The sequence below is a fragment of the Ammospiza caudacuta genome, chromosome 22, assembly GCF_027887145.1.
Source record: "Ammospiza caudacuta isolate bAmmCau1 chromosome 22, bAmmCau1.pri, whole genome shotgun sequence".
Taxonomy (NCBI): domain Eukaryota; kingdom Metazoa; phylum Chordata; class Aves; order Passeriformes; family Passerellidae; genus Ammospiza; species Ammospiza caudacuta.
In genome coordinates this window covers 5,485,580-5,512,072 of record NC_080614.1, presented here as the reverse complement: position 1 = coordinate 5,512,072, position 26,493 = coordinate 5,485,580, and the positions used below count along the sequence as shown (strand labels likewise).

At 47.2% G+C, this 26,493-nt stretch overlaps 1 protein-coding gene across 1 annotated transcript; it reads right to left on the bottom strand.

The window, feature by feature from the left end:
* Positions 1 to 722: 722 nt before the first annotated feature.
* Positions 723 to 24,610, bottom strand: DISP3 (dispatched RND transporter family member 3). The gene is made up of 20 exons (XM_058818883.1): positions 23,668 to 24,610; positions 21,631 to 21,850; positions 19,108 to 19,244; positions 18,159 to 18,293; positions 17,141 to 17,301; positions 15,567 to 15,706; positions 14,739 to 14,884; positions 13,195 to 13,356; positions 12,443 to 12,604; positions 11,412 to 11,534; positions 10,303 to 10,439; positions 9,575 to 9,756; positions 8,990 to 9,120; positions 7,910 to 8,082; positions 6,661 to 6,787; positions 5,484 to 5,629; positions 4,408 to 4,567; positions 3,309 to 3,422; positions 2,005 to 2,171; positions 723 to 1,085 (listed from the first exon to the last, which is right to left on the bottom strand). Exons 1-20 carry the CDS (start codon positions 24,593 to 24,595, stop codon positions 723 to 725), a joined length of 4,014 nt encoding a protein of 1,337 aa, XP_058674866.1. The 5' UTR covers positions 24,596 to 24,610.
* Between the last annotated feature and the right edge of the window lie 1,883 nt (positions 24,611 to 26,493).

The window sequence follows — 26,493 nt, the reverse complement described above, 5'->3', positions numbered from 1 at the left end:
TGCTTTGTATCCCACCACCATGAAAACAGGGCCACTGCAGGTGGTGCCACCCAACAGCTCTGGTTTGGATCCAAAAGTGACGCTCAAAAGTGCAGCAAGTTCACTGCTGGTCTGGCATGGATACAGGGCCTGGCAAAGGGATCCAGATAATGTTGTCCCCAGGCCTGTCCAACAGCTCACTGCTGGTTTTGGAGGCTCAGATAAGGAGGCACAGGCTTGGTGTGGGAGCAGGACATCACCCAAGAGTCATCCTTGCAATTCTGACTCTGGACAAGGGAGGGGAAGGACAGAGGGAAGGATTTTTGAAAGACCTTCCCAAATTCTCCCATTTTAGCCTTGTGGGTCCAGAAAGCCCTGTTTGATAAAAATAAATTAAAAGAAAAGAAAAAAAAAGAAAGCAGAAAGAAAACTGAGAGAAGGAAACCTCCTCCTCTCCTCTTCACGGGCTGAGGTATTCCCTGGGCAGCCCTCACTTTCCATCACCCATCCATCACTACCTAAAATAAATACAAGTTTTGAGCAAAACTCATTAGAAAATAAAGTGCATCTGCAATTGAAAAACTTCATGAAAAAAGGGACTCTTTTTTTTTTTTCCTCTTTGTTTTCCTTACAAAAAATATTCTTTAAAAAGAAAAGAAAAAACGAAAAGGAGCGACGCGGCTCTCTCGGCCTGGCGTCTAGAGGGCCATCCCATTGGGTCATACAGGGCTGTCCCATCGGGTCTAGAGGGCTGTCCCGTTGGGGAGGGGGATCTTAAACCCACTCTTGAGCAGGGCAAGGCAGATGCAGAGAGCCAGCAGGCCAGCCAGGAGCACGGCCAGCAGAGCCTTGAGGCAGGAGGTGCTGCTGCGCGTGAAGGTGCCGGGCGCCATGGTGCTCAGCAGGGCCGTGCTCACAGTCAGCGTGTACAGGATGGACACCGCCGTGTTGAGGGCCACGATCTTCCCAAACTTGGCAAAGGGGGCAATGATGCAGAAGAACAGCGGGACGGTGGCAATCAGCGTGGTGGTGGCGCTGGAGACGATGGCCACCCCAACGCGGCGCACGGCTTCCATTGTCCTCCACTGCCGGCACGCCGTGGGGTCCTGGGGAGGGAGAGCAGCGTTAGTGTGACACGCACAGGGGGTTGGTTCATTGATATATTACGGTTTGAGAGGGTGGTTTAGCTGATAGAATCCCAGTCCAGGACAAAGAGGCTGTTTGAGTGCAGCTCAGACATTTAGTGTAGTACTTTGCAAAGAGCATTGGGTTAGAGTCACAGAATCACAGAATAATGAGGTTGGAAGGGACCTCTAAATCCTGGAGAGGTGGCTTAGCTGATAGAATGCCAGTCCAGGACAAAGAAGCTGCTTGAGTCTGTACTCAGACTGTCTGTACTCAGACATTTAGTGCAGTGCTATGCAAAGAGCCATAGGGTTACAATCACAGAATCAGAGAATAATGAGGTTGGAAGAGACCTCTTAGATCATCGAGTCCAACCTATGCCCTAACACTTCAATTAGACTATAGCACCAAGTGCCATGTCCAGTCTTTTTTTAAACACTTCCAGAGATGGTGATTCTACCACCTCCCTGGGAAGAGCATTCCAGTACTTTATTATTCTTTTAGCGAAATATTTTTTCCTAATATCCAACCTGTACCTTCCCTGATGTAGCTGGAGGCTGTGTCCTCTGGTTCTGTCAGAGACCAACCCCACCTGTCTGCAGCTTCCCTTCAGGAAGGTGTAGAGAGTGATAAGGTTGCCTCTAAGCCTCCTTTTCTCCAGGCTAAAAGGAGAAATCTCCTCCCCATCTCCTTCAAACACAGGGTTTGTGTTCCCAGCCCCTCACCAGCCTCGTTGCCTCCTCTGGACGTGCTCAAGCATCTCAACATCCTTCCCAAACTGAGGGGCCATAGCTGCACACTGCACTCTGACCCTTGCCTGTCATGTGTCCTGCATCACAGCTGAGTGCCAGGGAGGCACAGGAAGAATGAATGCAAAGCTGTAGGAGGAACAGAGCTCACCTCAGCCTGCTGGAGAGGCAGGTTCTCCCCTGCCAGCAGGTATCCCTCCACCAGGTGCACACAGTAATCAACAGAGGAGCCCACGAGGATGGAGAGGGAGATGGCTTCCACAGCTCCCATCTCCCAGCCACACCAGTACATGATGGTCACCACCAGGCACACAACCCCTGTGGGAGAAAGGTGATGTTAGGTAATGTACAGGTGTCACAGACAATTTTTATGAACAATCCTTTCCTTAGGGATTTCCCTCCTGAGAAGTTGAGAGGCCTCAGGAACAAAATGTAAACATTGATTATCTGCTGCTGTGGAATGCAACAGGTGCATCTGTGATTGGTCTCATGTGGCTGTTTCTAATTAATGGCCAATCACAGCCCAGCTGGCTTAGACAGAGAGTCCTATCTATTGTGTAGATAAAACACACAGGGAATTAGACACACAAATCTACTTTCCCAATGAGGTTGGGAGTTTGTTCTGTTCTGTTCACTTAACCAGTCTGTTCTCTAGGACCGGCCCCTGGAATGCCAAAAGGGTTTATCCAGAATACAAGCAATTCACTTCAAATCACCAGAGAATCAGCTCTGCCACAGTCCATCCCTTTCAGGAAAAGTGAAAACCTTCTAAGAGCTGAAATGAGGGATGTGGGACTCCAGGCAGCTCTCCAAAATGCAGTTTATTGTATCCACGAGGTTACAGCAGCCCAGGGTCATGGGTGACAGAGCTGTGCCCACAGCTGTCAGCTCCAGCTGCAGACAGGCCTGGAGACCCTTTAATTCTGGTTACAATGCATTATATACTTTTCTTTGCTGAGCATCTTAATACAGCAGAACCAATCTATACCTTAATTATTATCTATAGCCCATCATAACTACTGTAATTACCATATTCATGTTACTGTTCTCCAGTCACTAAAAGTTAGTACATTGCAGTTTAAGCCAGAAGTTGTTATTCAGTTTTCTTGCAGTGGAAAATTCTGAGATCTTTTTTCTACTTGCCACATTTGCTGACTTGTTTGCCTGTGCTGTCTTTCTGCTTGGTAAAAACATCTCCTTGTTTGGGGTGGGTTTATCCTTTGCTCTAAGCCATAAAAACCCCTTTTAACTAACACACCCTTTGCCTCCTTGGTTATCCAGTAAGACTGGCTCAGCAATTCTTTTCTTCTATATAAAAACTTGCTTCTATCTCTATTTCATTCTCAGATTCTACATTCAAAAATCTTTCTGCCAAGCACACATATCTGTGAGACTTTCTTGTCAAACTTTCATCCTTCCCAACAAAGCCTGACACATTGGAACTGGTGTTTTTACCTAGGATGCTGAGCAGCACTGGCAGCAGGAGGAGGATGTGTGTGGTGAACACTGCCACAGCAGCCACACAGATGACCAGCGAGAGGACAAGGCCATAGAGGGCACTCTGCACTCCTGGAAGGAAACAGCCAGCTGATATGAATCCTGGAAGGTGACAGCTGCCATGGCAAAGGCACCATGCTCCTGCTGGCAACAAGGCAGGCAGGGACTCACACTGGGGAAGACAGGAGGGGGAGAATGAAAGTGGAAAGAAGGTGATTTGTTGGAACCCAGGACATCCCTGTGGCTGCCCTGGATGGCTCAAGCCCCTGCCAGGGGGCTCAGAGACCTTGGCACAGAGCCCAAGACCCCTGTGCCTTCCATTTTAACCTATGGAAACAATTACCAACTTTGTGCAAGGAGTTACAAGCCACAAGAGTTTGAATAGAATGATAGTGAATTTATCACCAGGTGAAAATGTAGAATTTTGGGGTTTATAGAATGGGGGTTCAGGAGGCAAGATGGAGGAATCTGGGTGTGTCATCTCCTTCTTGTTCTTGTCCTCCATCTTCTGCTGTGATGGTGGCACTGTTGTATTGGTTTAGAGTAGAGACAGAGTGTCTAACATAGGGGATAGGTATTGGAAAATTATTGTAAATAAAGTACACGTAGTTCTTAGTATAAAAAGCCAACAGCACCCCAAGTGTGGTCAGTGTGCTACAAACCGACCTGCCAGACAGATCTCAGCAGGTCAGAGAAAGAATGGAATAGATAAGCAAAAAATAAACAATCATCTTGAAAACCAGAACAGAAGAATCCTGACTCCTTTTTCAGCTGCTGGGCTGGGAAAAGAGACTCTCTGACACATCTCGGGGTCATCCTGACCACAGAGACTCCGAGAGTGATTGGATTTTGAATCAGCAGGGCTGAGTCCCTTCCCTAACCCATTTCCTTGGGCTTTGCCTAATTTTGACAATGCACATTCAGGCTTTAGGAGTTTGCCTGGCAATGGCAAAGGAGTGCAGATATAACCCATGCCCACCCTATGGGATGGGGTGTGCTGTGAGGATGTGTCAGAGAGCATGGGTTCCCCAGGGACAGAAACACGGCAGTCACTTGCCTATAATCTCCATGAAAATCTGCTTCCAGTGCTCACAGGTCTGGAAGCCGTGCCGGAGAGCAGAGCCCTCTGGGAAGAGCTGGAGCTGCTGCTGCAGGAATGTCTCCCACTTCAGATAGTCAGCATATGTCTGGAAGGATGATTTCCCCTTGTAGGTTGTCTGTAACAAGATAAACACATCACTCATGGCCTGCTCTTTGGGCAGGCTGTGTGGGGACTCTGGAAAGAGTCACAAGTTTTCATTATTATCTTTTCAGCATTCTGTAAGTATCCCTTCTATATTCTTTAGTATAGTATTCTTTAATATAATGCATGGCAAGGGGAAGGGCAGAAAAACCAGCTCAAGTGGCAGCATCAGGCAGGAATGGCAGTGGCATTTGGGCAAATCTGCCACCAGCTTTTTGCCTGAGCTAATTGTGGTGTGAGCAGCCACTTCTACCAACCTGTGAGTGAGTGCAGGCATCTGTCTGCAACAAATGCTAACAAACACTAAATTATGTCTGCAAATGGAAGTGGCCCTACCAATCCTCTACCACCACCTTAACCTGAACCTCCACACTTAACCTCCACCACCTTAGGGCTGGTGTACAAATGAATCCAAGGCAGATTAGAGTGAGCAGAATAACTGAAAGTTAGTCTAACCAAGACAGCTGATTTCGACTCAACAAATTACAGCTCTCACCCCATAACTTTCTTTATGTCCTACTTCCACCTAAGCTTCTACTCAGCCTTCACCCCAAGCAGCCTCAGTGTAGCCTTCCACCAAACCCATTTAATCTCAGCCCTGCTATGTTTAGAGAGCATAATACTACCCACATACGTTGCATTTGGGGTATTTGGGACTGGCAGTGGCATTTGGGCAAACCTGCCACCAGCTTTTTGCCTGAGCTAATTGTGGTGTGAGCAGCCACTTCTACCAACCTGTGAGTGAGTGCAGGCATCTGTCTGCAACAATCCTAATAAACACAAAATGATGTCTGCAAATGGAAGTGGCCAGTGCAGAAGGAGCAGAGCTAAAGCCCCAGAAGCCACAAGATGAAGCTGTCAGCAGAATGACAATGTTCCCACGGGCTCACCGACTCAAAGGCCATGGAGATCCACTGCACCTTGCCATCCTTCACCCCCACTGCCCCATGAGAGAGCTGTCCTGGCAGCAGGTTGGGCTCAGGGATATTCTTGCACTCTGGGTGCAACATCTGCAGAAAGGAGGAGATGCTGTAACCTGGAGAGAGAGAAAGAGCAAGAGATGGAGGGCAGAACGGGGAAAGGAAGCACATTGGAGCAAAGAGATGAAAAAAAACCCCAACTAACAACCCAAAATGAGAGCCCCAAGAGAATCACAGGACCCATTTGTGCACAGCTGCTTCCCCTTGCCACTCTGGTTTGCCAAAACCCTTGAGGTCTCAGCATCACAGCTCCCAGCTGCTGTAGCTTGAAAGGACACTGTCACCAGCATGGGACAGGACAGTGTCACTGCTGTTTGTCCCCAGCTGTCAGGAAGCAGCACAAAGAGCAGGTGCTGAGGGGCTGTCTGCCTGGCCTGGCAGGGATTTGCTCCAGGCATGAAGTTGGCTTTTAGCCTGAAGCCAATATACAGTTCCCAGGCTCAGCTCCACGAGCTTGTGACCTCTGAAGCTGGGAGAGATGGTCACTGGTCACTGGTCAGGTGTGCCAAGCCACAGGGACAGTGAGTAACCTCACTGCAATGAGATCAGGTGTGAGATCATTGCTATTCAGGAGCTACTGAGAGGATATTTACTGAGTAAAAAGATTGTATCTCAAACAACAACCATGACTAGAAAGCAAAAATGCAATTCTGTTGTTATCTTTCTGGATTAACTCCCCAAAAATATACCCAGTGTCTTTGGCATTAAAGAGACCATCTTTCTTTATTTTTTTCTTTCTGCCCCAAAAAGCACAACCAATGACACGTTCTAGAAGGGTCAAGCTGCCTTGGGAAGAAAAGGAGACTATGACTAGAAAGAACTAGAAAGAATATGACTAGAAAGCAAAAATGCAATTCTTTTCTTATCTTTCTGGATTAACTCCCAAAAAATATACCCAGCCTCTTTGGCATTAAAGAGACCATCATTCTTTCTTTCTGCCCCAAAAAGCACAACCAATGACACGTTCTAGAAGGGTCAAGCTGCCTTGGGAAGAAAAGGAGACAGCAAGAAGCAGTCACCCTTTCTGTTTGCTGCTGAGGACCCCAAGCAAGCACAGGCAGGGCTGCAGAGGAGTTGTCTAACCTACCCGAGGGCAGGCACTGAGCCCCTCCGGGCTTCACCAGCTCAGAGTTGCTGGCAATGGCTTTGCAGAGGCGGCACAGGTTGCCAATCTCTTTGAAGAGGTCAAAGCTGTCATCGTAGATAACACTGCCCTTTCACAAGGAGACACAATGACAAGAGCACCACACGTGAGACATGCACACAGCAACTGGCACTGCAGCTTCCTGCCTGCCCCTCTGCCTGCATTTCTCACTGCCCCTGCAGAGGGAACAGGAAAAGGCTGGTTCTGCACAGCACCCCCAAACCACAGAGCAGGAAGAACAGCAGAAAGCTGAAGTGCAGCAGCCAAGCTAAGCGTAAGTTTTCTAGGGAATGACTGTCATGTGTCAAGGTATGAGATCTCACAGATAAGCTGTCACATTTAGTGGCTTTCCCTAGAGTAAATGATTTTTATTTTTTGTTAATACTTCATAACGAGATATATATATTATAGAAAAATATCTGTTCCCTCAGTCTTGAATCTGTAGTGAGATTTTATACCGCGCTCAAGATGGGTTTGTTTCAAAAATCCTCAAGAAAGCCAGGTTTAGACTCAAAATTAGAAGGCTATATATTGCACTCAGAGGGATTTTCTGAAAAGTCTGAAGTGTTTTTTCAATAAGAACTTCCTGATCTCCATTATTCTGTCAATTTGCTAAAACAGAACTGTACTGGCTCATCCCAATGCTACAACCCCTGCCCTTCCATCTGTCCAGACTGCTGGACCACCCTGGGGGCTGTGGGTATTAACTAAACACCATCCAGAGAGCCTGCCCCTCACTTGCCAGCCCCAACAGCATGGCCAGACCATGAGTGTGGCATTCACATTCTCTGAAAAAATCTCAGCTTCCCAGGAGAAAAATTCTGGGCGAAGGGAAGCCTCAGAAAAAAGGGAAACAATTCTTATCTCATTTGCTTCTCCTGTGTTGTACTCACATGTGGAATGTGTTTGGAGATTGTTTACCCACAGGTGATTGTTTCATTGCATTCTGCTGTGAGTTGTTTTTATTCATTGGCCAACCAGGGCCAAGCTGTATTGGACCTCTGGAAAGACTCACGAATTTTCATTATTATCTTTTTAGCATTGCGTAAGTATCCTTTCTCTATTCTTTAATATAACATAGTATCATAAAATAATAAATTAGCCTTCTGAGAACATGGAGTCAGGTTCATCATTCCTCCCTTCATGTATTTTGGGTGTATTTTGGGGCACACAAGCACACCACCACGAGTACCATGTCTCCAAGGACGTGGTTGTCCTGGCGCCTGGTGCGGTTCACGCCTCTGATCCCAAACACCACAAACACCATGGCTCCAGTGTCCACCAGTGGCCTCACTGCTGGCTTCCCACAGCCTGTGTTCATGCAGGGGTTAAATCCAGATGTGGCTGACAGCTTTGCTTTGGGCGCTGTAGTCAAATAGAGAGTAAAGGTTGGTTAGTTGTTATAGTAACTTCTTCGAGCTAGGTCTAATGAGCTGCAGGAGGTCTATAACACACTAAGATAGCTCAGCTACCTTTCGAGGCACAATAATCAGCAGGATGGCTTCTGCTGCAGTGTTGGAAACAAAAAAGTTTTAATAAAAGGCAAAATAACAAACAGAAAAACTGAGCCAGGTATTGGAATTAAATACCGACATCACACCGCAACAGCCAGGTGCCAGATCTTCTTGCTTGTGGTAAAACACTTTACAAAAACCAATAGTTTCTTTGTTTACTCCTTTTTCTAGTTATTGCCCAAGCCAGACTTTTTAGCTTCTGCCTAATTAGCTATCCTAAGTTTGAGGTGAAGTTTCCTGAGTCCTATGAGGTGTCTTTTCATTTAATCGAAGAGAGAAACTTTTAGATTTCTTTCCTTTAAGGAGACAGAAGAGTTTTGTCACTCTATCAACCAAGAGCACTAACTACAGTTAGCATCCTGGTTTGATAAGGAAGTGTTGATTATCTGCAGGGTGGTGATGAACTGAGAGTAGATTATCTGAGGGGTGGTAACTTGATTGAGAATCCAAAGTTTTGTCTCACTGTGTTGTGCTGGAAACTGGGAGAAGGAGGAATGTTTTTGGAAGGTTTTCATTCTGAGTTCTGTGTGTTCCTTTTTTTTTCATATTGTAAGTTAATAAAGTTTTTTCTTTATTCCTAACTGGAGCCTGCTTTGCTCTATTTCTGGTCACATCTCACAGCAGACACTGGGGAGAATATATTTTCATGGGGCCACTGGGATTGCGCCAGCCTCAAACCATGACAGTTATATTAGAAAGCAAGAAAAGGTCTGATTCTCTGGATCTTGGCATGTTTGAGCAGGGCCTCACCAGCTCACCTTTTTCACTGGGGACATAGAGGATGCCTTTGGTGGGTCCGTCTGGGCTGGAGCTGAGCAGACAGCCTGGAGGTGCCACACACACTCGGCCGTGGTAAGGGGGCTTGTGGGACTGGGCAAAATACAGTTTCCTGTGCAGCAAAGAGAGTTTGTTATGGGGGAACAGAGGGAGAGAAGATGAAGCATCCGAAGTATTGCATGGCAGCAGACATTCTCAGGGACAGAAGCAATGGGAAAGGTGAACATCTGCAGGCTCGTATCCCAAACCACTGTATATTCTGTGCTGCCCATTCAGCCCAAGAGTTCAGGTGGGTAAGGGCAAGAACCACATCAGCAACATCTTTTTGCCACTCAGAGAAGCTCACTCACAGTCTCTCAAGCCTTTTGTAAATGATCTCAAGCATCATGTTAATGACGCTATGGGCCTGCAAAGTGACTGCAGAGATGGGGCATAAATGCAGCAAAGCAAATTCTAGAGCCATGCATGTCACTGATTGAGGGTAGGAGTGGCATCAGGCAGCTTAGATGAGCCTCTCAGCTGTGCTGTTTCTGTTGCCTTGTCCAGAAGGGTTTTTGGAAGGTTACCGTGTTCGCTGCTGCTCCTTGGAGGCCACGTAGAAACTGAAATCGAACTTCCAGCCCCTCTTGGTGTCACAGGACAAGGTGGTCATCATCCACTTCCTGGGGCTCATCTGCTTAAGCAGCCCTACTGTGGACACACAAGCTGTCAGCTTCCTGGTGAAGTTACCGAAAGGCACTCTATACACCTAAGCAATGGATTAATGAAAACAGACACTTAACTCCACAGGGTTGCAGCCTCTTGCACATTAGCATCACACTCTCCCTTCCTCCCTGAGCACTGGCACAGCCACACGGAATGAGCAGTGCAGGCAGGCACAGTCAGCCCCCAGCCTGCCCCTTCCCAATGATGGCCAGTGTGGGACAGTCCCCTTAATACCCTCATTCCCAGTGGTATAAATGGTATAAATGGTATAAATGGTATAAATGGTATAAACACCAAGGCCAAATGGTGGCTGCTCTGCCCAGGCTCAGGGACATCTGCCCTAGAGACACCCACAGTTTTGCTCCCATCACTGACAGTCACCTCTCAACAGCAACAGGTGAAGTCTTGTGGCACTCCAAGGCATCATCTTGGATGGTGCCAAGCATGATGCCTTGTGTGTGAACTACCCTACTGCAGTGCTCTGAAAGTGTCACACAGGACCCCATGGAGAGACAGGAGGAGGCTCTTGTGCTCACCTGCTGTGTGCTGCCCTCTTGCTAGAGGGGTGCAGCATCCTGGAGTGACTTACCTGGAATGAAGGCACCTCCCCATCTCCTGGTGACACCATCTGCCAGGGCGCAGGGACACTGGCGTTGAGTGAGAATCTGTAGATAGCTGGTCTTCCCTTGCTCCCGGACTTGGAGATATATACAGTCCCCTGCAGCTCTGAGGAAAACAGTTTGAGGAAAGCATGAGGTTTGGTGTTACTTCTAAACCAGCAAATCCTGCAGCCAAAGCAAAGGAGGGATCTTACGGCTTGCTGTCTGCTCAGCCTCTGCCTTCTCCCAGCACAGTACATCTTTCAAAGGCTACCACAAATACATCCTGAGCTGCAGTAATTCCTGATGGCTTATTGATTCATGTCATCTTTGGAGCTGGCCCAATAACTCTTTTATCCTCAAAATCCCCTGCAAACTGAATTTACTCTCCTCGTGACCTGCCAACGAGGTTGTGAACAGGACTGGGATGTAAAGCTTGGAGTTCCTAGCCCTGTTCTCAGATCAGAGGGATATGACACTAGATGATACTACCACCTGGGTTATAGGACCATGTCCTAGAGAGCAGTAGGTGTTCAGGGAAAGGGGGATTCTAAAGATGCCCCATACTGTCACAGACATCTTTTCAGAAAAATCCTTTCCTTAGGATTTTTCCTCCTGAGAAGCTGACAGGCCTCAGGAACAAAATGTAAACAATGGTTATCTGCTGCTGTGGAATGCAACAGGTGCATCTGTTGCATTCTGTGATTGGTCTCATAGACCAATCTGTGATTGGTCTCATAGAGTTATTTCTAATTAATAACCAATCACAGTCAGCTTTGTTATCATTCCTTCTTTTTCTATTCTTAGCCAGCCTTCTGATGAAATTCTTTTTTCTATTCTTTTAGTATAATTTTAACATAATATAGATCAAAAAATAATAAATCAAGCTTTCTGAAACATGGAGTCAGATCCTCTTCTCTTCCCTCATCCTTGGACCCCTGTGAACATGGTCACACCATCCACCCAGCACCAACCTAGGGCTCAGTGGGGCAGGCTCTGGAGAGAATTATTCCCCACCAGCTATTCAGAGAGCATGTGGTTTAATTTGTACCCCAGTGGATCCTTGCAAATGTGGCCAGGGTCACCATGCTCCACTCACCTTGCTGCCCTGCATCACTCATGCTGCCTTTGCTTCCCCAAGGTGAACCCGAGCCCCTCTTCTTTTTTTCCAAGGAAGTTCGGATGTTGTTCTGCAAACTGTGGGGCTTTTCCTGAAACAAACCTGTCCCACAAGGTTAGTCAGGGAGGAAAGAGTGAATGGCATGAGAAAAGAGGTACCAGGGCTGTGCACACCACAGACTCAGCTGCCGAGTACCAAACCCTGAGCAGGCAACGCAGTGCCACAGTCTCTGGGCTGGGCACTGACATGATGTCACAGACATCTTTTCATGAAAATCCTTTCCTTAGGATTTTTTCTGCTGAGAAGCTGAGAAGCCTCAGGAACAAAGTGTAAACAATGGTTATCTGCTGCTGTGGAATGCAACAGGTGCATCTGTGACTGGCCCATCTTGGATGTTTACAATTAATGGCCAATCACAGTCCAGTTAGCTTGGACTCTCTGTCAGAGACACAAATCTTTATTATTAATTCCTTTCCATTCTTAGCTTAGCTAGCCTTCTGAGATGAAACTTTTCCTTCTATTCTTTTTAGTATCGTTTTAATGTAATGTATATCATAAAACAATAAATCAAGCCTTCTAAACATAGAGTCAACATTCTCATCTCTTCCCTCCCCTGAAAACCCCTGTGAACACTGTCACAACATGAGACCAGCATTTATGAGTAAAAATCAGTCAGTTTTCATGGTCTGTGAAGGGATTGCTCCAGAAGAAATATTCAGGCAGTTCATGGCTAAAGCAGGAAATACTTTATATTTATATCTAAATACTAATCTAATATCTAAATCTATCTAATATCTAATATCTAAATACTAATCTAAATATATCTAAATACTCCACTCCTACAGGCAACTCAACCATCCTATTCCCAATGTGTGCCTCCTTTCCACAGGGTCCATTCCAATAAGGTATTTGAACATTGTAGGTACCTGCCTCACATTTCAGCTCCTCCAGCCCAGGGTTTGGGCCAGGCTGGACTGCACCCACCGTGGTTTGGGAAGCAGTGCTCTCACCTGAGCAGGTGATGCAGGAGATCCCCTCAGCACTCAGGTTGTATTTCAGATCCAGCAGCACCTGGATGTTGGTGTCTGGCCGGAACAGGACTGGAGCACGGCTGGCTGGCTGGAGGCGGCTGGCAAAGAATATGGACAGCAGCAAAACCAGGAGAAAGAGCCCTGCAGGGGGAAATCTGGGTAAGCATGGGACCCTACGTGCACTTCAGACATGCTCAGAGAGCAGCAATGTGGTAGAGACAACAAAATATGGTATTTTCAGCTGTGAAAAGAACAGCCGCTAAAGCACACTGGGCTTTCTTGTAATAAGCCCCATGCCTGGAAAAAATTCCATCAGGAATTGCCACTTGGGATCTGAGTGAGAAGAAAGGGATGACAGCAGCACTTATGAGTAAAAATAGTCAGTTTTCATGGTCTGTGAAGGGATTGCTCCAGAAGAAACACTCATGCAGTTCATGGCTAAAACAGGAAATACTTTTCTAAATACTCCACTCCTACAGGCAACTCAACCATCCCATTCCCAACATGTGCCTCCTTTCCACGGGGTCCATCCAATGTCCAATCAGATATTTGAACATTGTAGGTGAGCCCCCTTATGGACTGACTGTTCAAGGAGCACTCTCCCACTGTGTTAGAAGACATTTACCATGCCCCTTTTCCCAACTCTTGTGACTAATAATCAAGGCTTGGAGACTGATTGAAATGCCAAACCCTCTAAAATCCATGCAGATTCAACTCTCCTCCTTGCTTACCCACAATCACCCATCTGCTCTTCACTGCAGACCACAGCACCCAGTGCTCCAGCAGCTCTTGCAGATGAGTTATCAAGTGACCCTGGCTGCTCTTCTCTGCAGAGAGCTGCAGATTTTCTGGCATCACAGACACCAAGGGGACATCCCCCATTTCCAGGGAGACTAGAATAGAGAGAAATCAAAAGCAGTCTCAGTGTCATGAGTGTCTCCCAGAGCTCTCTGCTCTCCTTTATCAAATCTTGTGCAAAGTGCTGTACAACTCAGTCAAGCTAAAAAGATGGAGTAAGACCCCAGCAGAGGCAGTGACTCCAGGATGTTTTAAGAAGCATCTTTGCCAAGTCACTGCCATGCAACAGCTACAGATGGAAATCCATATCTCAGTCCAAATCTATGCTTCAGGCTATTCCCTGCTCTACCAAACTCCACAAACACTGTCCATAAGGTCACAGAGACACTGCAAGCTTCTTGGGCCAAGCAGAATTTGTCCCTGTCCCACTAAATATTCTTACTGCTAATTACACACAGCTGATCTCTTCCTGAGTGCAGCCTGGCTCCTCCTGATTCTCTTAGTTCAGGGATGCCAAGGGAAATGCCCCCTTCTCTATGTGTGAGAAGAGGGCACTTGCTGTGTGTTGGGGAAGATGAAACAGGAAAGCCTTATGAATATGATTGCCTGGCAAAAGATTTTGAGAATGTGGAAACTATAAGTGAGATTGAAATGAAAGCAAGCTTTGAGATCCTTTAGTTACTGAACAACTGGAAAACAATGGTATGGCTGGCTGAAGGTGATCCCCTTTTGATGGAACAACACCCTCTGCTTGCAGACAGGCCCAAGGGTCAGAGCAGACCCTACAGCTTGGCAGAAGGGGCTCAAAGAGGAGTTCTTAGGGTTTAAAATGTGACACAGTGTGGTAAAGTAGTGATTCTTATAGGCTGTATGGAAGAGATTCCAGCGAGTTTTAAAAGCCAAGTACAAGAGAGCACGACCCTGTAAGCACCTTTTTCTTGGGCTGGAAGGATTATCTCCTGCTAACAACAGATAGGGAATTTCTGGGGTTTTTTTCCCCAGATTGCTTACATGATCTCAGGCAAGTCACTGCCCTCTTCATACCATGATGAAGGAGCTGCTCTAGGGGGCTGAAGAACAACAGTGTTCTTTCTCCTGCTTCCCAAATACAGCGCTCCAAATGGCAGGGAAGAGGGGAAAACATTACTCCATGGTGAGCTGTCCTGGTGTTATGGATTCGATGTTTCATGGCTACTTCCATGTCACAATCAGTGAATTCAGACAGAAATCAGACCACAGTGGACTCAAGAGAATTAGCAAACTAGTTAAGAAAGCATGCACTGACACCCACTGAAGATCTCAAAGCAAACTTACAAAGAATATTGAGTCCTGACTCCTACAACTTCCCATGATGACACCATCTCCAGCTTACAATTCAGAAAACTGAAGCAAGAACCAGTGTCAGGGGCAGGGAGAGCTGCAGGATGAAGAGGGCAGGGTGATCCCCCCAAAGGCACAAACAGCAGAAAACACTTACCAGGCTCCTCCTCCACGCTGAGCAGTGGGATGTCATCATCCAGGTAGGGAAGGGTCTCTCTGCCTGCTCTGGAGGGGGCTGCTGAGGCAATGAAGAGATCTTCAGCCAGGTGCAAGGCACTCTTTTTGGTGCACTTCTGACTGCAGCTGGATTGAAGCAGGAAAGGAGACAAAGGCAAGAGTTTAAAGCCACATACCCTGTGAGGAGTTACCAGTGGGCTCCTTCAGTGGCAAAGGAGCACAGGAACAACCTGCTCCAACTGTTTGGAAAAACAACAGGAGCTGCCAGGAGCAAATTCCATTGCAAGTGCTGAGAGGGCAGGGGCTGGGCTGCATACACAGAGCAGGGCTGAGCTGTGGACATTGGGTGCTGAGAGATGGCAGTTTCAGCAGTTCATCTCCCTGCTAATGAATAAAATCATTCCAGGTCACCTGCAGTGCTGAAGAGCAGGGGAAAAGGAAATGTGCTGAGTTTCCAACACAAATTTCCACATCCTGCTCACAGGCAGGAGCAGTGGGGACCTGTCTGCCTTGCATCTCCACCTCTTGAAGGTTTAGCTGTCATTAAGTGCTCAGAGGAAACAAATGGTCCAATACTCACTCCATGGCATTCAACCAAGAGAACTGACTGAGACAGAATGAGACTGGGACTTGACCCTTCCATTTTGCTCGGATCTGGAATGGCAGAACTTAAATTTCCCTTCTGTCAGAGCCAAAGCCAAGCTGCCTGAGGGGAATGAGGATAAACTGAGATGACAGGGAAGGAATTTGCAAACATCCTTTTGCCTGCAAATTCCACAGCTTCCCACCCACAGGCTCCAGGGCTCACCTGGCTTGGCAGGAGCTCTCTAGTGGGGACAAATAGAGGGTCCATATTCCAAGAGCAGCTGGCATGGTGAAGAGCACAGCTACCCAGCAGCAGGACACAATCAGGGACATGAAGAGTCCAAAGTCATGCACAGCTGGGATCTACATGAAGAGAGAGAACACAGGATTGGGATCTGTGAAGGCTACAGCTTGTCTATCTATAGCTGCACAAATAATTTGGCCATGACAGACACTTACTTGACCAGCTTAGCTTGTTAGGGAATTGAAGTATAGAAGCCCCTGGACACAATACTGATAGGCTAAATTTAAGTTTAAACAAGGGGACACCAGGCAATCCCTTTGAATCAGGAATGCACCCATATCATTGGCCAGTTAGCTGGGCAGAGTAAAGACCTTTGTCCAATTGTCTCTCTAAGCACAGGAAATTCAAAGCCCCTATAAAAGAGGGTGTGCTTCAACAAAGGTTGGCTGTTGCCACATGAACTTTGCAATGTGTGTACATCACATTCCTGTCTCCACCACCAGCAACAGGGATCAGCTGGGGCAAGGAAGAGATATCTGGAGGAACCTGAGAATAACACACGGTGAGCTCAGCCATGAAAATCAGCAAACCTGCTAGGTAAAGCACTGAAACAGAGCCTGTTTGATCCATGGCCCATGGGGTTGTTGGTGGAGACAGAGACAACACAAACTCTCAGAGATGCATGTGACAACAGTAATGGTTTACTATGGAAGCCTCCTTATATAGGGGGTTTAAAACCCCCAGGGTTAGACAACTGATGGGTCTGGGTCTGAACACCACCCCAGCTCCTTGACCAGTGGTATGTCTGCATTCTAGAAGGAACATGATTGGATGAGATCTGTCACCACATTTCTCTTCACAGAGAAAAGCAAGGCACAGTTCTTCCCAAGATTATTTCTGGGTTTCACATTCTCTGAACCTCAGAGAAAGGAAAAACAATTCTTATTATAGGCTGTGCCTGTGTTTGTGCAAAAGTAGAATGCAATATGGGGATTGTTTACCCAAAGTGATGGTGTTTTGTTTCCTTGGCTTATCAGGGCCAGGTGTGTGTCTGTGTCGGGACTGTCGCTGATGAGATTCTGTGCAGTGGAGTGCATGGCAGATTCAGTTTAGATGTAAGGTAATATAATACAGAACAATATAGTATAATATAGAATAATGTAGTATAATAAAGTAATTAATTAGCCTCCTGATAAGATGGAGTCCTCCTCATCATTCTTCCCTGCCACGTGGGTTGACCTGTTTCGACAGATCTGTTTGAGTTCAAATCTAACCAATGATTGCTCACCCAGGGACTTGTTTGAATTCTTTTCTAGAATGAACCGGGCAAACCAAATTAGAATTCTGTTATGGTCAGATTTGCCTTGTCCAGCTACAGACCAGCACAGAAATATTTCCTTGGATAACCCACTACCTTACAGCAAGTAAGAGACAGCCCTGTGAGAAGCAGCTCTCACTGCGCCGAAGGAGAGGACAGATGGTGCTGGCAGGCTCCTGATCAATCAGGCCCTTTGGCAGACATTGAAACCCCAAATTCCAAAGGCGCAGGGTACCTGAGAGAAGATGTTGGCAGCATATGCTGCAGCTGTGGTCAGGGAGGTGAAGAAGGTGGCTTTCCCTGCTGTCTGCACAGTGTGGATCATGCGCAGCCGCAGGTCCTTGAGGTGCGTGGCTTGGCGGTAGGTGTTGATGAAAACAAAGACATCATCAACTCCTGGAAAAAGACAGCAGGGATATTGGTACTCTGCTCACAGAGGTGACACCGGCTAAAAATACCTGATTTCCCCCTCGTGAAAAATGCATGTGTTTTATGATTGGCTTTTTGCAAATATTAAAGTGAATGTTGCATGTGTTGTGTTAGAAAGTAATGCCGGATTAATTCTCTTAAGTAGTGTGTTAAATATAGTTTTAGGTCATAAAAAAATGTTAAAATAGAAACTCTGCTATGTAAGATACTTTTGCTAAAGAAAGGACTCGCAGTGAGACAGCAGCCACAGGACACCTGACTCTTTCAGAGAAAAAGAATTTATGTCATGTCATTGTTGCTCCATTATCAGAAGAAATGAACTTCTTCCCACCTCGAAGGCACTGTTAGGATTCAGAGGAAGAAGTTGCCACTGACCAGACAGAATCCTGTGTTTGAACGGAATTTATGCATCATGGATGAGGTGTATGAATATGCAACAGGCTGTTGCTTTTAAGAGTTAATCCTCTGTTAATGTGTGTCCTTTTTCAGGCTCCTGCTGCCCAGAAAAAGGTACCTGGACTGTTCATAACTTTTTCTTTTTATTGTCTCATATTGTCCAAATTCAAATTGTCCAAATTGTTATTACTCTAATTGTGTTACTATTTTTATAACCATTTTATTACTATTAAACCTTTAAAATTTCAAAAACAAGTGATTGGCGTTTTCCACATCCCTTGATATTTGAACTGCAAATATTAAATTTATAGGTAACAGAAAAAGGGCCTGAAAATTCAATCTGGATTTGCCACCATCACCTTCTCTCCTGCAGACAGAAGGCAGGGCAAGGCAGGTGAAGCACAGGCTTTGGGTAAAGATGAGCTTACCAATCCCCACGATGACAAAGGCAGCCACACCATTGAGGATACCCAGATACTGGATCCCAAACACGACGTGGTACAGGAACAGAGCCACCAGGCAGCTCAGCCCAATGCTGGCAATGCCAAAGAATGACAGAAACACTGCAGCAGAAAAGAAACACAGAAAAAAAAAATATTTCTGGCCACCCCTAGCAGAACAAACACCTCCCATCTCCCTATCTGTTGGGATAGTGGTTCCCATAGTGTGTTTGTGATAGAGAACAGTTCAGGGAGTACTGCTTGCAGACTCCTTCCCACAAGGCTCATGCAAAAAATTACATCAAATTGATGCCATTGTTACCAAGACAGGCATTTGCATCTTATTCCTGATCTCCTGTGAGTCTTTGCCTCACCTGTCGCAGACATCTTTTTATGAAAATCTTTTCCTTGGGATTTTTTCTTCCTGAGAAGCTGGGAGGCCTCAGGAACGAAATGTAAACAATGATTATCTGCTGCTGTGGAATGCAACAGGTGCATCTGTGATTGGTCTCATGTGGTTGTTTCTAATTAATGGCCAATCACAGCCAGCTGGCTTGGACACAGTGTCCGAGCCACAAACCTTTGTTATCATTCATTCCTTTCTATTCTTAGCTTAGCTAGCCTTCTAAGAGCCTTTTCATCTATTCTTTTAGTATAGTTTTAATGTAATATATATCGTAAAATAATAAATCAAGTCTTCTGAAATATGGAGTCAAATCCTCATCTCTTCCCTCGTACAAAGACCCCTGTGAACATGGTCACACTCACCCTGCCCATAAATCTCTGCTCTGGAGAATCAGACTTGCCCTTCTGCATGCTGCAGTGCCACACAGCCACACTGGTGCCAGGGCATCGGAGTGTCTCCTCAGCCTTGACACAGAGACATTTGGCACACTTGGATTTGTGTTAGAACAGGGCAGCTGTGAGCCCAGCGTACCTGAGCAGGAGGTGAGGATGTAGACCAGGACAGCTATGCAGCTACTGCTGATGAAGGCCAGCAACATGTCATTGTTGAAAGTCCTCCTCACTTCATAGTCAAACAAATCCGTCCCTCCGTACAGCACCTGGACTTTGCTGGGGTGGGGAGATGTGAAAGAAGAGGAATAGCTGAGCACAAAAGGAGCAGAGCCAGGTGGTTCAAAGCACAGCATCTCCTCCAGAGCCAAAGGAGGTCACTGCTCTAATAACCTGGCAGTTCTCTGAGAAAACAGAGCAGTGAGAGCAGGTTGAACAAAGTTGCTGCTGGAGGTGAAATTCGTACAGGGAAAGGAGAAAAATAAAGAGCAGGTCTAATATTTTTAATATTCCTCCACTGCATGGTGGGTCTCAGGCACTAATAGACAGTTCCTGGAGCCTTTAAAGCCAATTCCATCTGGAATCCTAATCACTGCTTATTATATTAGCACTGTGGATGCAGGCAGAGGGAGAGATTAATCAGAAATTATATGATTTACCAGGTTCTGCCTCTGGAAGCAGGCTCAGAGCAAAAATAAGCCAACATAATTTAACCAGGACTACAATAATGCTGCACCATAGGAAGCTATCAGGGATCTGAGCTTTGGAACTGAGCCTTGGCCTCAATTCCTTTTTTGGCTTGTCAGAATCACAGTCTGCTTTCCCAGCCCATTGCTGAGAATGCTCTGTGGGTGCCTGCACTCCAACCTGCTTGTGAAGATCAGCATCCCTTCATTCTGGGAAGCACCAAGTCTCAGGGCAGCAGAAAGCTGGAGTCTAAGAAGGCACAGAGACTGGGACACACAGCCTTCTGTCAGCTGCCTGAGTACTGGGATGCCCTTTTAGCCCTTTTAGCTCTATTTTATCATCTCTATATCTCACAAGCACTGAGCAAAGCTCTGTTCAACCAAGACCTGGCAGAGAAAAAAGCCTGCACTTCCTGAAACTTATCCTGCCTTGAAACTCCCTTCCCAAGCTGTCTGTACAAAAAGCAGAATTGGATCCATAGGTTGAGCAGCCTTGAGTGAAGACTTTCATCCCCTGCATCAGACCAGTAGTGGCCAAATTCAGAGCAGGAAGACAGCTCTGTTTGAGCTAGTGGAACTGGATTTGTAAGACAGAAGCAAAAAGATCCTGTGCCAGACAAGGACTCAGTGGAAAGACAGGGAGTAGATTCAAACTTTGTCCCCTTTTCATTGTCTCTGTTGGTGTCTCTGCATGTGGAAGTGGCAGTAAAGGGGAGCATATGAGTAATTTTCTGCCATTTACTCCCCACCATCATTCACAGCTCTGTGGCTGAGCCCAGTTTCTGTGGAGATGCTTTTTCATCTGGAACATTATGCCATGGCCACTGTTCACATCTGACCAGTAGTCCAAGCTAGCATGTCAAACCTTCTGTACCTGGTGCCTTCCCAGTGAAGCCAAATGGAACGTGGCTATCAGAGAATAGAATAGAATAGAATAGAATAGAATAGAATAGAATAGAATAGAATAGAATAGAATAGAATAGGCACTTCTGCCCTGGTGTGAACTTTAAGGCAGAGCTGTCATTGTCATATTCTCTGAGAAATCCCCTTGCCCAGGATTTTGCTTCTGGGAAGCTGAGAAGCCTTAGAGAAAAAAAGAAAACAATAATTATATGATTTGGTTCTCCTGTGTTTTGCTCATGTGGAATGGGTTTGGACATTGTTTATCCAACAGGTGATTGTTTCATTGGTTCCATGTGAATTGTTTTCACTCTTTGGCCAATCAGGGTCAAGCTGTGTGGAGGCTCTGGAAAGAGTCACAAGTTTTCATTATTATCTTTTTAGCCTTCTGTAAGTATCCCTTCTGTATTCTTTAGTATAGTTTAGTATAGGAGTTTGCCTCTTGTTGACAGAGTGACAAAACTATCTTTTGTCTCTTCAAAAAGAAAAAAAGCCCAAAAATTTCTCTTCTCAATTAAGTGAAAAAGCTACTTCATAAGTCTAAGGGACTTCACCTCAAACTTAAGGCTAGCCAATTAAACAGAAGCCAAAAAGTCCTGCCTGAGCAATTTACTAAAAAAATAAGTGAAGAAAGAAACTAACAAATCACTTTAGTAAGGTGTTTTACCAGGAACAAGAACCTCTGGTACCTGGCTTGGTTTTTCTCTGTTTGTTATTTTGCCTTTTATTAAACCTTTTTGTTTCTAACACTGCAACAGAAGCCATCCTGCTGATTTTATGCCTCCAAGGGTAGCTGAGCTATCTTGGGCATGTTATAGATCTCCAAAAGCTTATTAGACCTAGCTTGAAGAGACTACTATAACAGCAGAATAGAATAGAATAGAATAGAATAGAATAGAATAGAATAGAATAGAATAGAAATTAGCTTTGTAAGAACATGGAGTCAGATGCATCATTCCTTCCATCGTCTGGGAACCTTGCAAACACAATAGCAGAGCTTTTTCCCTGAAAGGTCTGTTCCACCCTGTGCCCTTCCCTGCTCTTGTGCACTCCCACCTGCCCTACCCACCCCTCCTCACCTCGTGGACTGCTTGGCCAGCATGGCCACGTAGGTGATGACAAAGTTCTGGAACTTGCGGCGCTGCTCCTCCCAGCGATCCTCCACCGAGTAGTAGTTGGGCAGTGGGGCCCCAAAGAGGATCTCGCTCCTCAGCAGGGAGCTCTTCTTGTTCTCAGCAGACAGGCCCTCATCCACATACCAGTAGAATTCAGGGTGGGTCATGGCCAGCTCCAGGGATCCTGCAGGAGAAAGCAGTGCCACTTTTGTGAGGTCCTGCTTGATTGTCCTGGTAAGGCACGGGATCTAGTGTGTAACAGGGAAACTGGGAGTCAGCCTGTCCTTCATCAGAGCAGTGCTGACTGCTGCTGCCTTCCAGAGAGCAAGGAAAGCCTGGATTGCAAAGACTCACATCCCACTGCTTGTGTTACTGCCCCCATGACCAACCTGAACTACAGCACCCCCAGCCAACAGCATCCTGATCAATACTCCCACTGCTGGATGCTCCTCCTTCTCTTACACATGGGGACAATATTTTCTCCATTACACCTGGAAGCACAAGAACTAAACAATGCCCATGGAAGAGGAGTCCTAGCTCTGCTGTGACCTGGTACCTCTGCCATCTGATGGTGTGAGGGATGCAGAGATGGAGGCACTCAGCTAGTTCTGACTAAGAGACACTGCCTATCTATTCCCAAAACCCAGTTCCCTAGAGTTTGTACCAGAAAGACCAGAAACTGTGCTCTTTCCTGTTTTGGTAGCAGAACTGTTACTGGAGCAGATGGACCTAATCCTTTGCTTGTTCCCTGCATGGCTCCTGGACAGCTCCTCTACAGCCTGGCTTGGAGACAGATGGAGGGTACATCCCACAGCCACAGCACACCCACAGACTCCTCATGAGTCACCTCTCTGTCAGCATCCACAGCCTCTGTTCTGCTGGAGGTGCACAGCACAAGGTACAGAGCTGGGAGGAGGAGGCAGGGCCTTTTTCCTCCTCTCCTTATTGGAATCTTTCCAGCTGGTGACTCACAAGCTGCCAGAACAGCCCACCGACCTCTTTAATCTGCTCTGTAGTGCAGGGAAGCTCATCCCTATTTGTCTTTTCAAGCCCCTGGCATTGCTCTAGTGAACCACAGCCATCTACAGGGGACAAGGGTCAGTAGAAGACACCTGTACCATGCAGGACACCCCCTCACTTGTCCCTCTCACTCGCCTGTGGGGGTCTGTGTGACTTGTGACTGGAGCTGCAGGGTTGAAAAGAGGCCCTGGTGCAGAAAAGACAATTGCTCAAGGCACAGCCCAGCAGCATCTTCCTCTCCAAACAAGGCAATCACTCCTGTTAGCTGCACACCACTGACTGCCTGAACCTTGCTGGGATCTTTAGCTGGTCAGAGTGACCCCGAGAAAAGTTAGAAAGTCTCTTTTCCCAGCCCAGTGCTTGAAGAAGCAGTCAGGGCTCTTCATTTCTCGGTCTCAAGGCTGTTTATTGTATCTTTATCTATAAAATTCTTTCTCCTGCCCTGCTGAGGTCCATCCAGCAAGGCAGTTCCAGGCACTCTGCCTGCCCCCAGGGCAGTGTTATGTCTTTATACTAAAAACTACTTGTACAATGTTTACAATTACTGTCCACTACCTATCACCTATGTTAGACAGTGAGCTTCTACTCTAAACCAATCTGTCAGTGCCAACATCACAGCAGAAGATGGAGGCCAAGAAGAAGAAGAAGGAGAAAGGCTGGACACACCCAGATCCTGCCATCTTGCCTCCTGAATCCCCATTCTAAAAACCCCAAAATCTACTTTTTCACCTTGTGATAAATTCACGATCATTCTACTTAATTCATCATGGCTTGCAGATTTTCATCTAAGGTTGGTAACTTGCTCCATGGGTCATAATCAAAACCACAGGGGCATTTTGGGCTCTTGTGCCAGGGTCTCTGAGCCCCCTGGCAGGGGTCTTGGCTGCTCAGGACAGCCAGAGGGATGTCCTGGGTCCTGACAGAACATGAGGAGAGGCAATCCTTGAGCATGCCAGCCCTTGCCCGCAGCCCTCAGCTCACCTTGGATGTCAGCAAGGTCTTGCCCCATGCCATCATAGTAAATCTTCCCTCCTCTCTCCGTGGGGAAGAAATAGGTCATGAGGGAGCTGGGAGGGGAGCAGTAGGAGTAAGAGCCCAGGGGCAGGTCCTTCAGGACCTCATGTGGCTTCCAGCAGAATTCACGGAAGCGAGGGTGGTCCATGATCTTGCGCTCCACCTCGTGGATGGTGACCAGGCGCTCCGTGGTGAAGATGTTGTTCTCAGCGTCGCCCCGAGCCAGGAAAATGAGCTCAATGCGCCAGTGAGCGTGAGTCTGTGTGTTAGCACTGATGTAGCTGCTGGAGTAGTCCCAGCGTGGGGCTCCCCTCCCCACTCTGGAGCTCTGGTTTGCTGTGCTTGGATAGGGCTGTGGCTGCAGGGAGCTCCCCCTGCCCTGTGCGGGGCTGCGCCTCACCCGTGTGCTGACACCAAGGTGGGACGCGTTGAGGTGGAGCTGCTGGAGCTGCTCAAAGATGAGCCTCTGCAGGGTTTCTGAGGTAAAGTCAGCCAGGTCCCGGCGGTTCCTCCCCCAGGAGCCAAACTGGGATTTGAGGGCCAAGGCGAGGGCGTCGAAGCGCTGCGAGGACTCGTGGTTGCGGATCTCGAAAGCGTTGTAGGAGATGTCGATGTCCAGGGCGGGGTAGTGGAGGAACATGACGATAGCAAGCCCGGCAGGGATGGCACAGCCCAGGAAAAGGATGAAGCCAGCACAGTATGGGTTGGTGAACACCCAGCCAACAATATTCCAGAAGCCAGACATAGGCAGTGTGACACACAGGGGCCTGACTCTGCACGGGCTTTTCCCACACAACAGAGCACCCTCGCGCCTCTTCCGGGAGCTGAAGGCCACCTCTTCATCTTCCTCCTCTGGCCAGGCATCCTGTAACAATGGGTCATCCTCTGTGTCCATGTCCAGCACCTGCACACAGATAGAGAAGAGCAGTCAGTAGCAGCTTCTCACAGATAGAGAAGATGCAGCAGTGGTGTCACAGGCACAGCTGTGAATCCACAGACTCACACCAGCAGAGCCAGGACACTCCAGCTCCCTCAGGAGGAAAGCATCACTCCTTCCAAGCCCCACAGATCTGCTGCAGCCTCTGAAACAACAGCCTTGTCATGGGGTATCCCACTCTGCCTGGCAGAGGAACCGGAGAGGGAGAAGTTCAAGTGACAGCCCCAGAGCCCAGTGCTGTGGCAGAGGAAGGCTCCAGGAGCACCAGGCAAGGAGACTGCAGGGATTCACAGTATGTTGCTCACCCTGCAGCAGCATGAACACTTAATTAGCTAACCTGGTTCTCACATCCAGGAATGGTTCATGCTACCAGGTACAAAATGCAAAGGAGTGTTATCTTCCTCTCCTTAGAACTGCCAATAGATTTCCCCCAGCTATTTATGGCTTTGCTCCTAACCAGCCCCACCAAACATAGCACCTAGCTCACAGGGCTCACCTTTGCCAGACATCCAGTGAGTCTTCAGAGAGGTTGATGTGTGCAAGTGTGGTGTGCAGGTGTGTGTGTGTGTGTGCTTCTGTCTCTGTGTGCACACACATGCACACTTTGTGGGGAAGATGAATACTGCTATAAATAACTGGGGAAATCTATTTTCAATTCTAAGGAGAGGAAGATAATGCTCCTTCCCATGGCTGGTGTGTGAGCCCCATCCATCACTGAGCTGCCAGGGACTGCTCCCCTTCAGCCTCTAAGGGACAGCCAAGCTGAACTCCAGTTCACATCAGTGTAGATTGATGCTGCAGGAGCTCAGGTGTAACCTCACCCATCCCACTTGGGCAGGTTGCTGTGCACCTGCAGCTAGCTCCCCTCTACAGCTGACTTTTCTCCCTCTGGCCTGGGGAATGGAGTTACTGTGAGAATTCAAAAAGGATATCTATTCTCTCTTTAGAAAGAGAGGTAAAGAGCCATAATAATTTCCCATTTTATTGAGTTACTGAGGAGAAGGAGGGAAAAGATTCTTATCCTGAGACAGAAGAGCCTGCACGTGACAAGAAAGGGAAATGAGAGAGAGCAACTTAATAATAAGGCAGCAGAAAAGGGATTACACCATCTTCTTTCTTAACCAAGAGCTAAACCCTCAACTCAAGGATGGGATCAGCTCTAAGGTATCTCCCTCTGATTTGTCCACCAATTTTCATGGTCTGGACTGCAAACCCCAATCTGTAACACATGGGCACCATTATATAATGTTTGGTGACCAACGTGTGCTACACTCTGGCTGCAGCCTGGCACAAACTCTGGCACTGGTGTGAACTCCAGCACAGAAATTTCTGCAGAAGACCCAGAGAGAGAACTGAGTCAGGGAAGGATCAAGATTTGGTCTGGGACAAAGGCATGGGCAGGGTGGGTGGCACCAGGACTGTGCCCAGCAGTGCCAGCCTCCCTCTGCATCCACAGCTCTGAACCCCCTTCAGGAGAGCTGATTCAGCTCCACAGACAGACATGGCACACTTGGCACTGCCCTTGGGACTCATCTGGCTTTGCCACCTTCCCCAGATCCTGCCTGGATCAAGATGATAGCCCATCCAACCCAAAACACGGCAAATTGAACTGGTGGGGGAGATAAACCCTCAAATCATCCAGAAGGGGATTGAAATGCATTTTTTTTTTCTGCTTGAATTTTACTCGAGGGCTGGCCTGTTTTCCCTCCATCACTTCTCATGCTATCCAGAGACTCTCAGCACTGAATCATGGCCCAATTACTTTTTCTGCTGCAGGATACACACAGAGAACTTAATCCTGCAGCCTTCATTAAAGCTCTGCCTCACTTCTGAGCAAGCTTAGCCTGCGCCAGGCT

Bases quoted from the DNA above. Each gene is read 5' to 3' on its own strand.
- DISP3 (XM_058818883.1), bottom strand. From the start codon at position 24,595: ATGGACACAGAGGATGACCCATTGTTACAGGATGCCTGGCCAGAGGAG. The intron at 21,851-23,667 runs GTGAGCTGAGGG...TTTCTCCTGCAG, and splicing joins AGACCTTGCTGACATCCAAG to GATCCCTGGAGCTGGCCATG. The intron at 17,302-18,158 runs GTAAGCTCATCT...GTCTTTTTCCAG, and splicing joins CTTTGTCATCGTGGGGATTG to GAGTTGATGATGTCTTTGTT.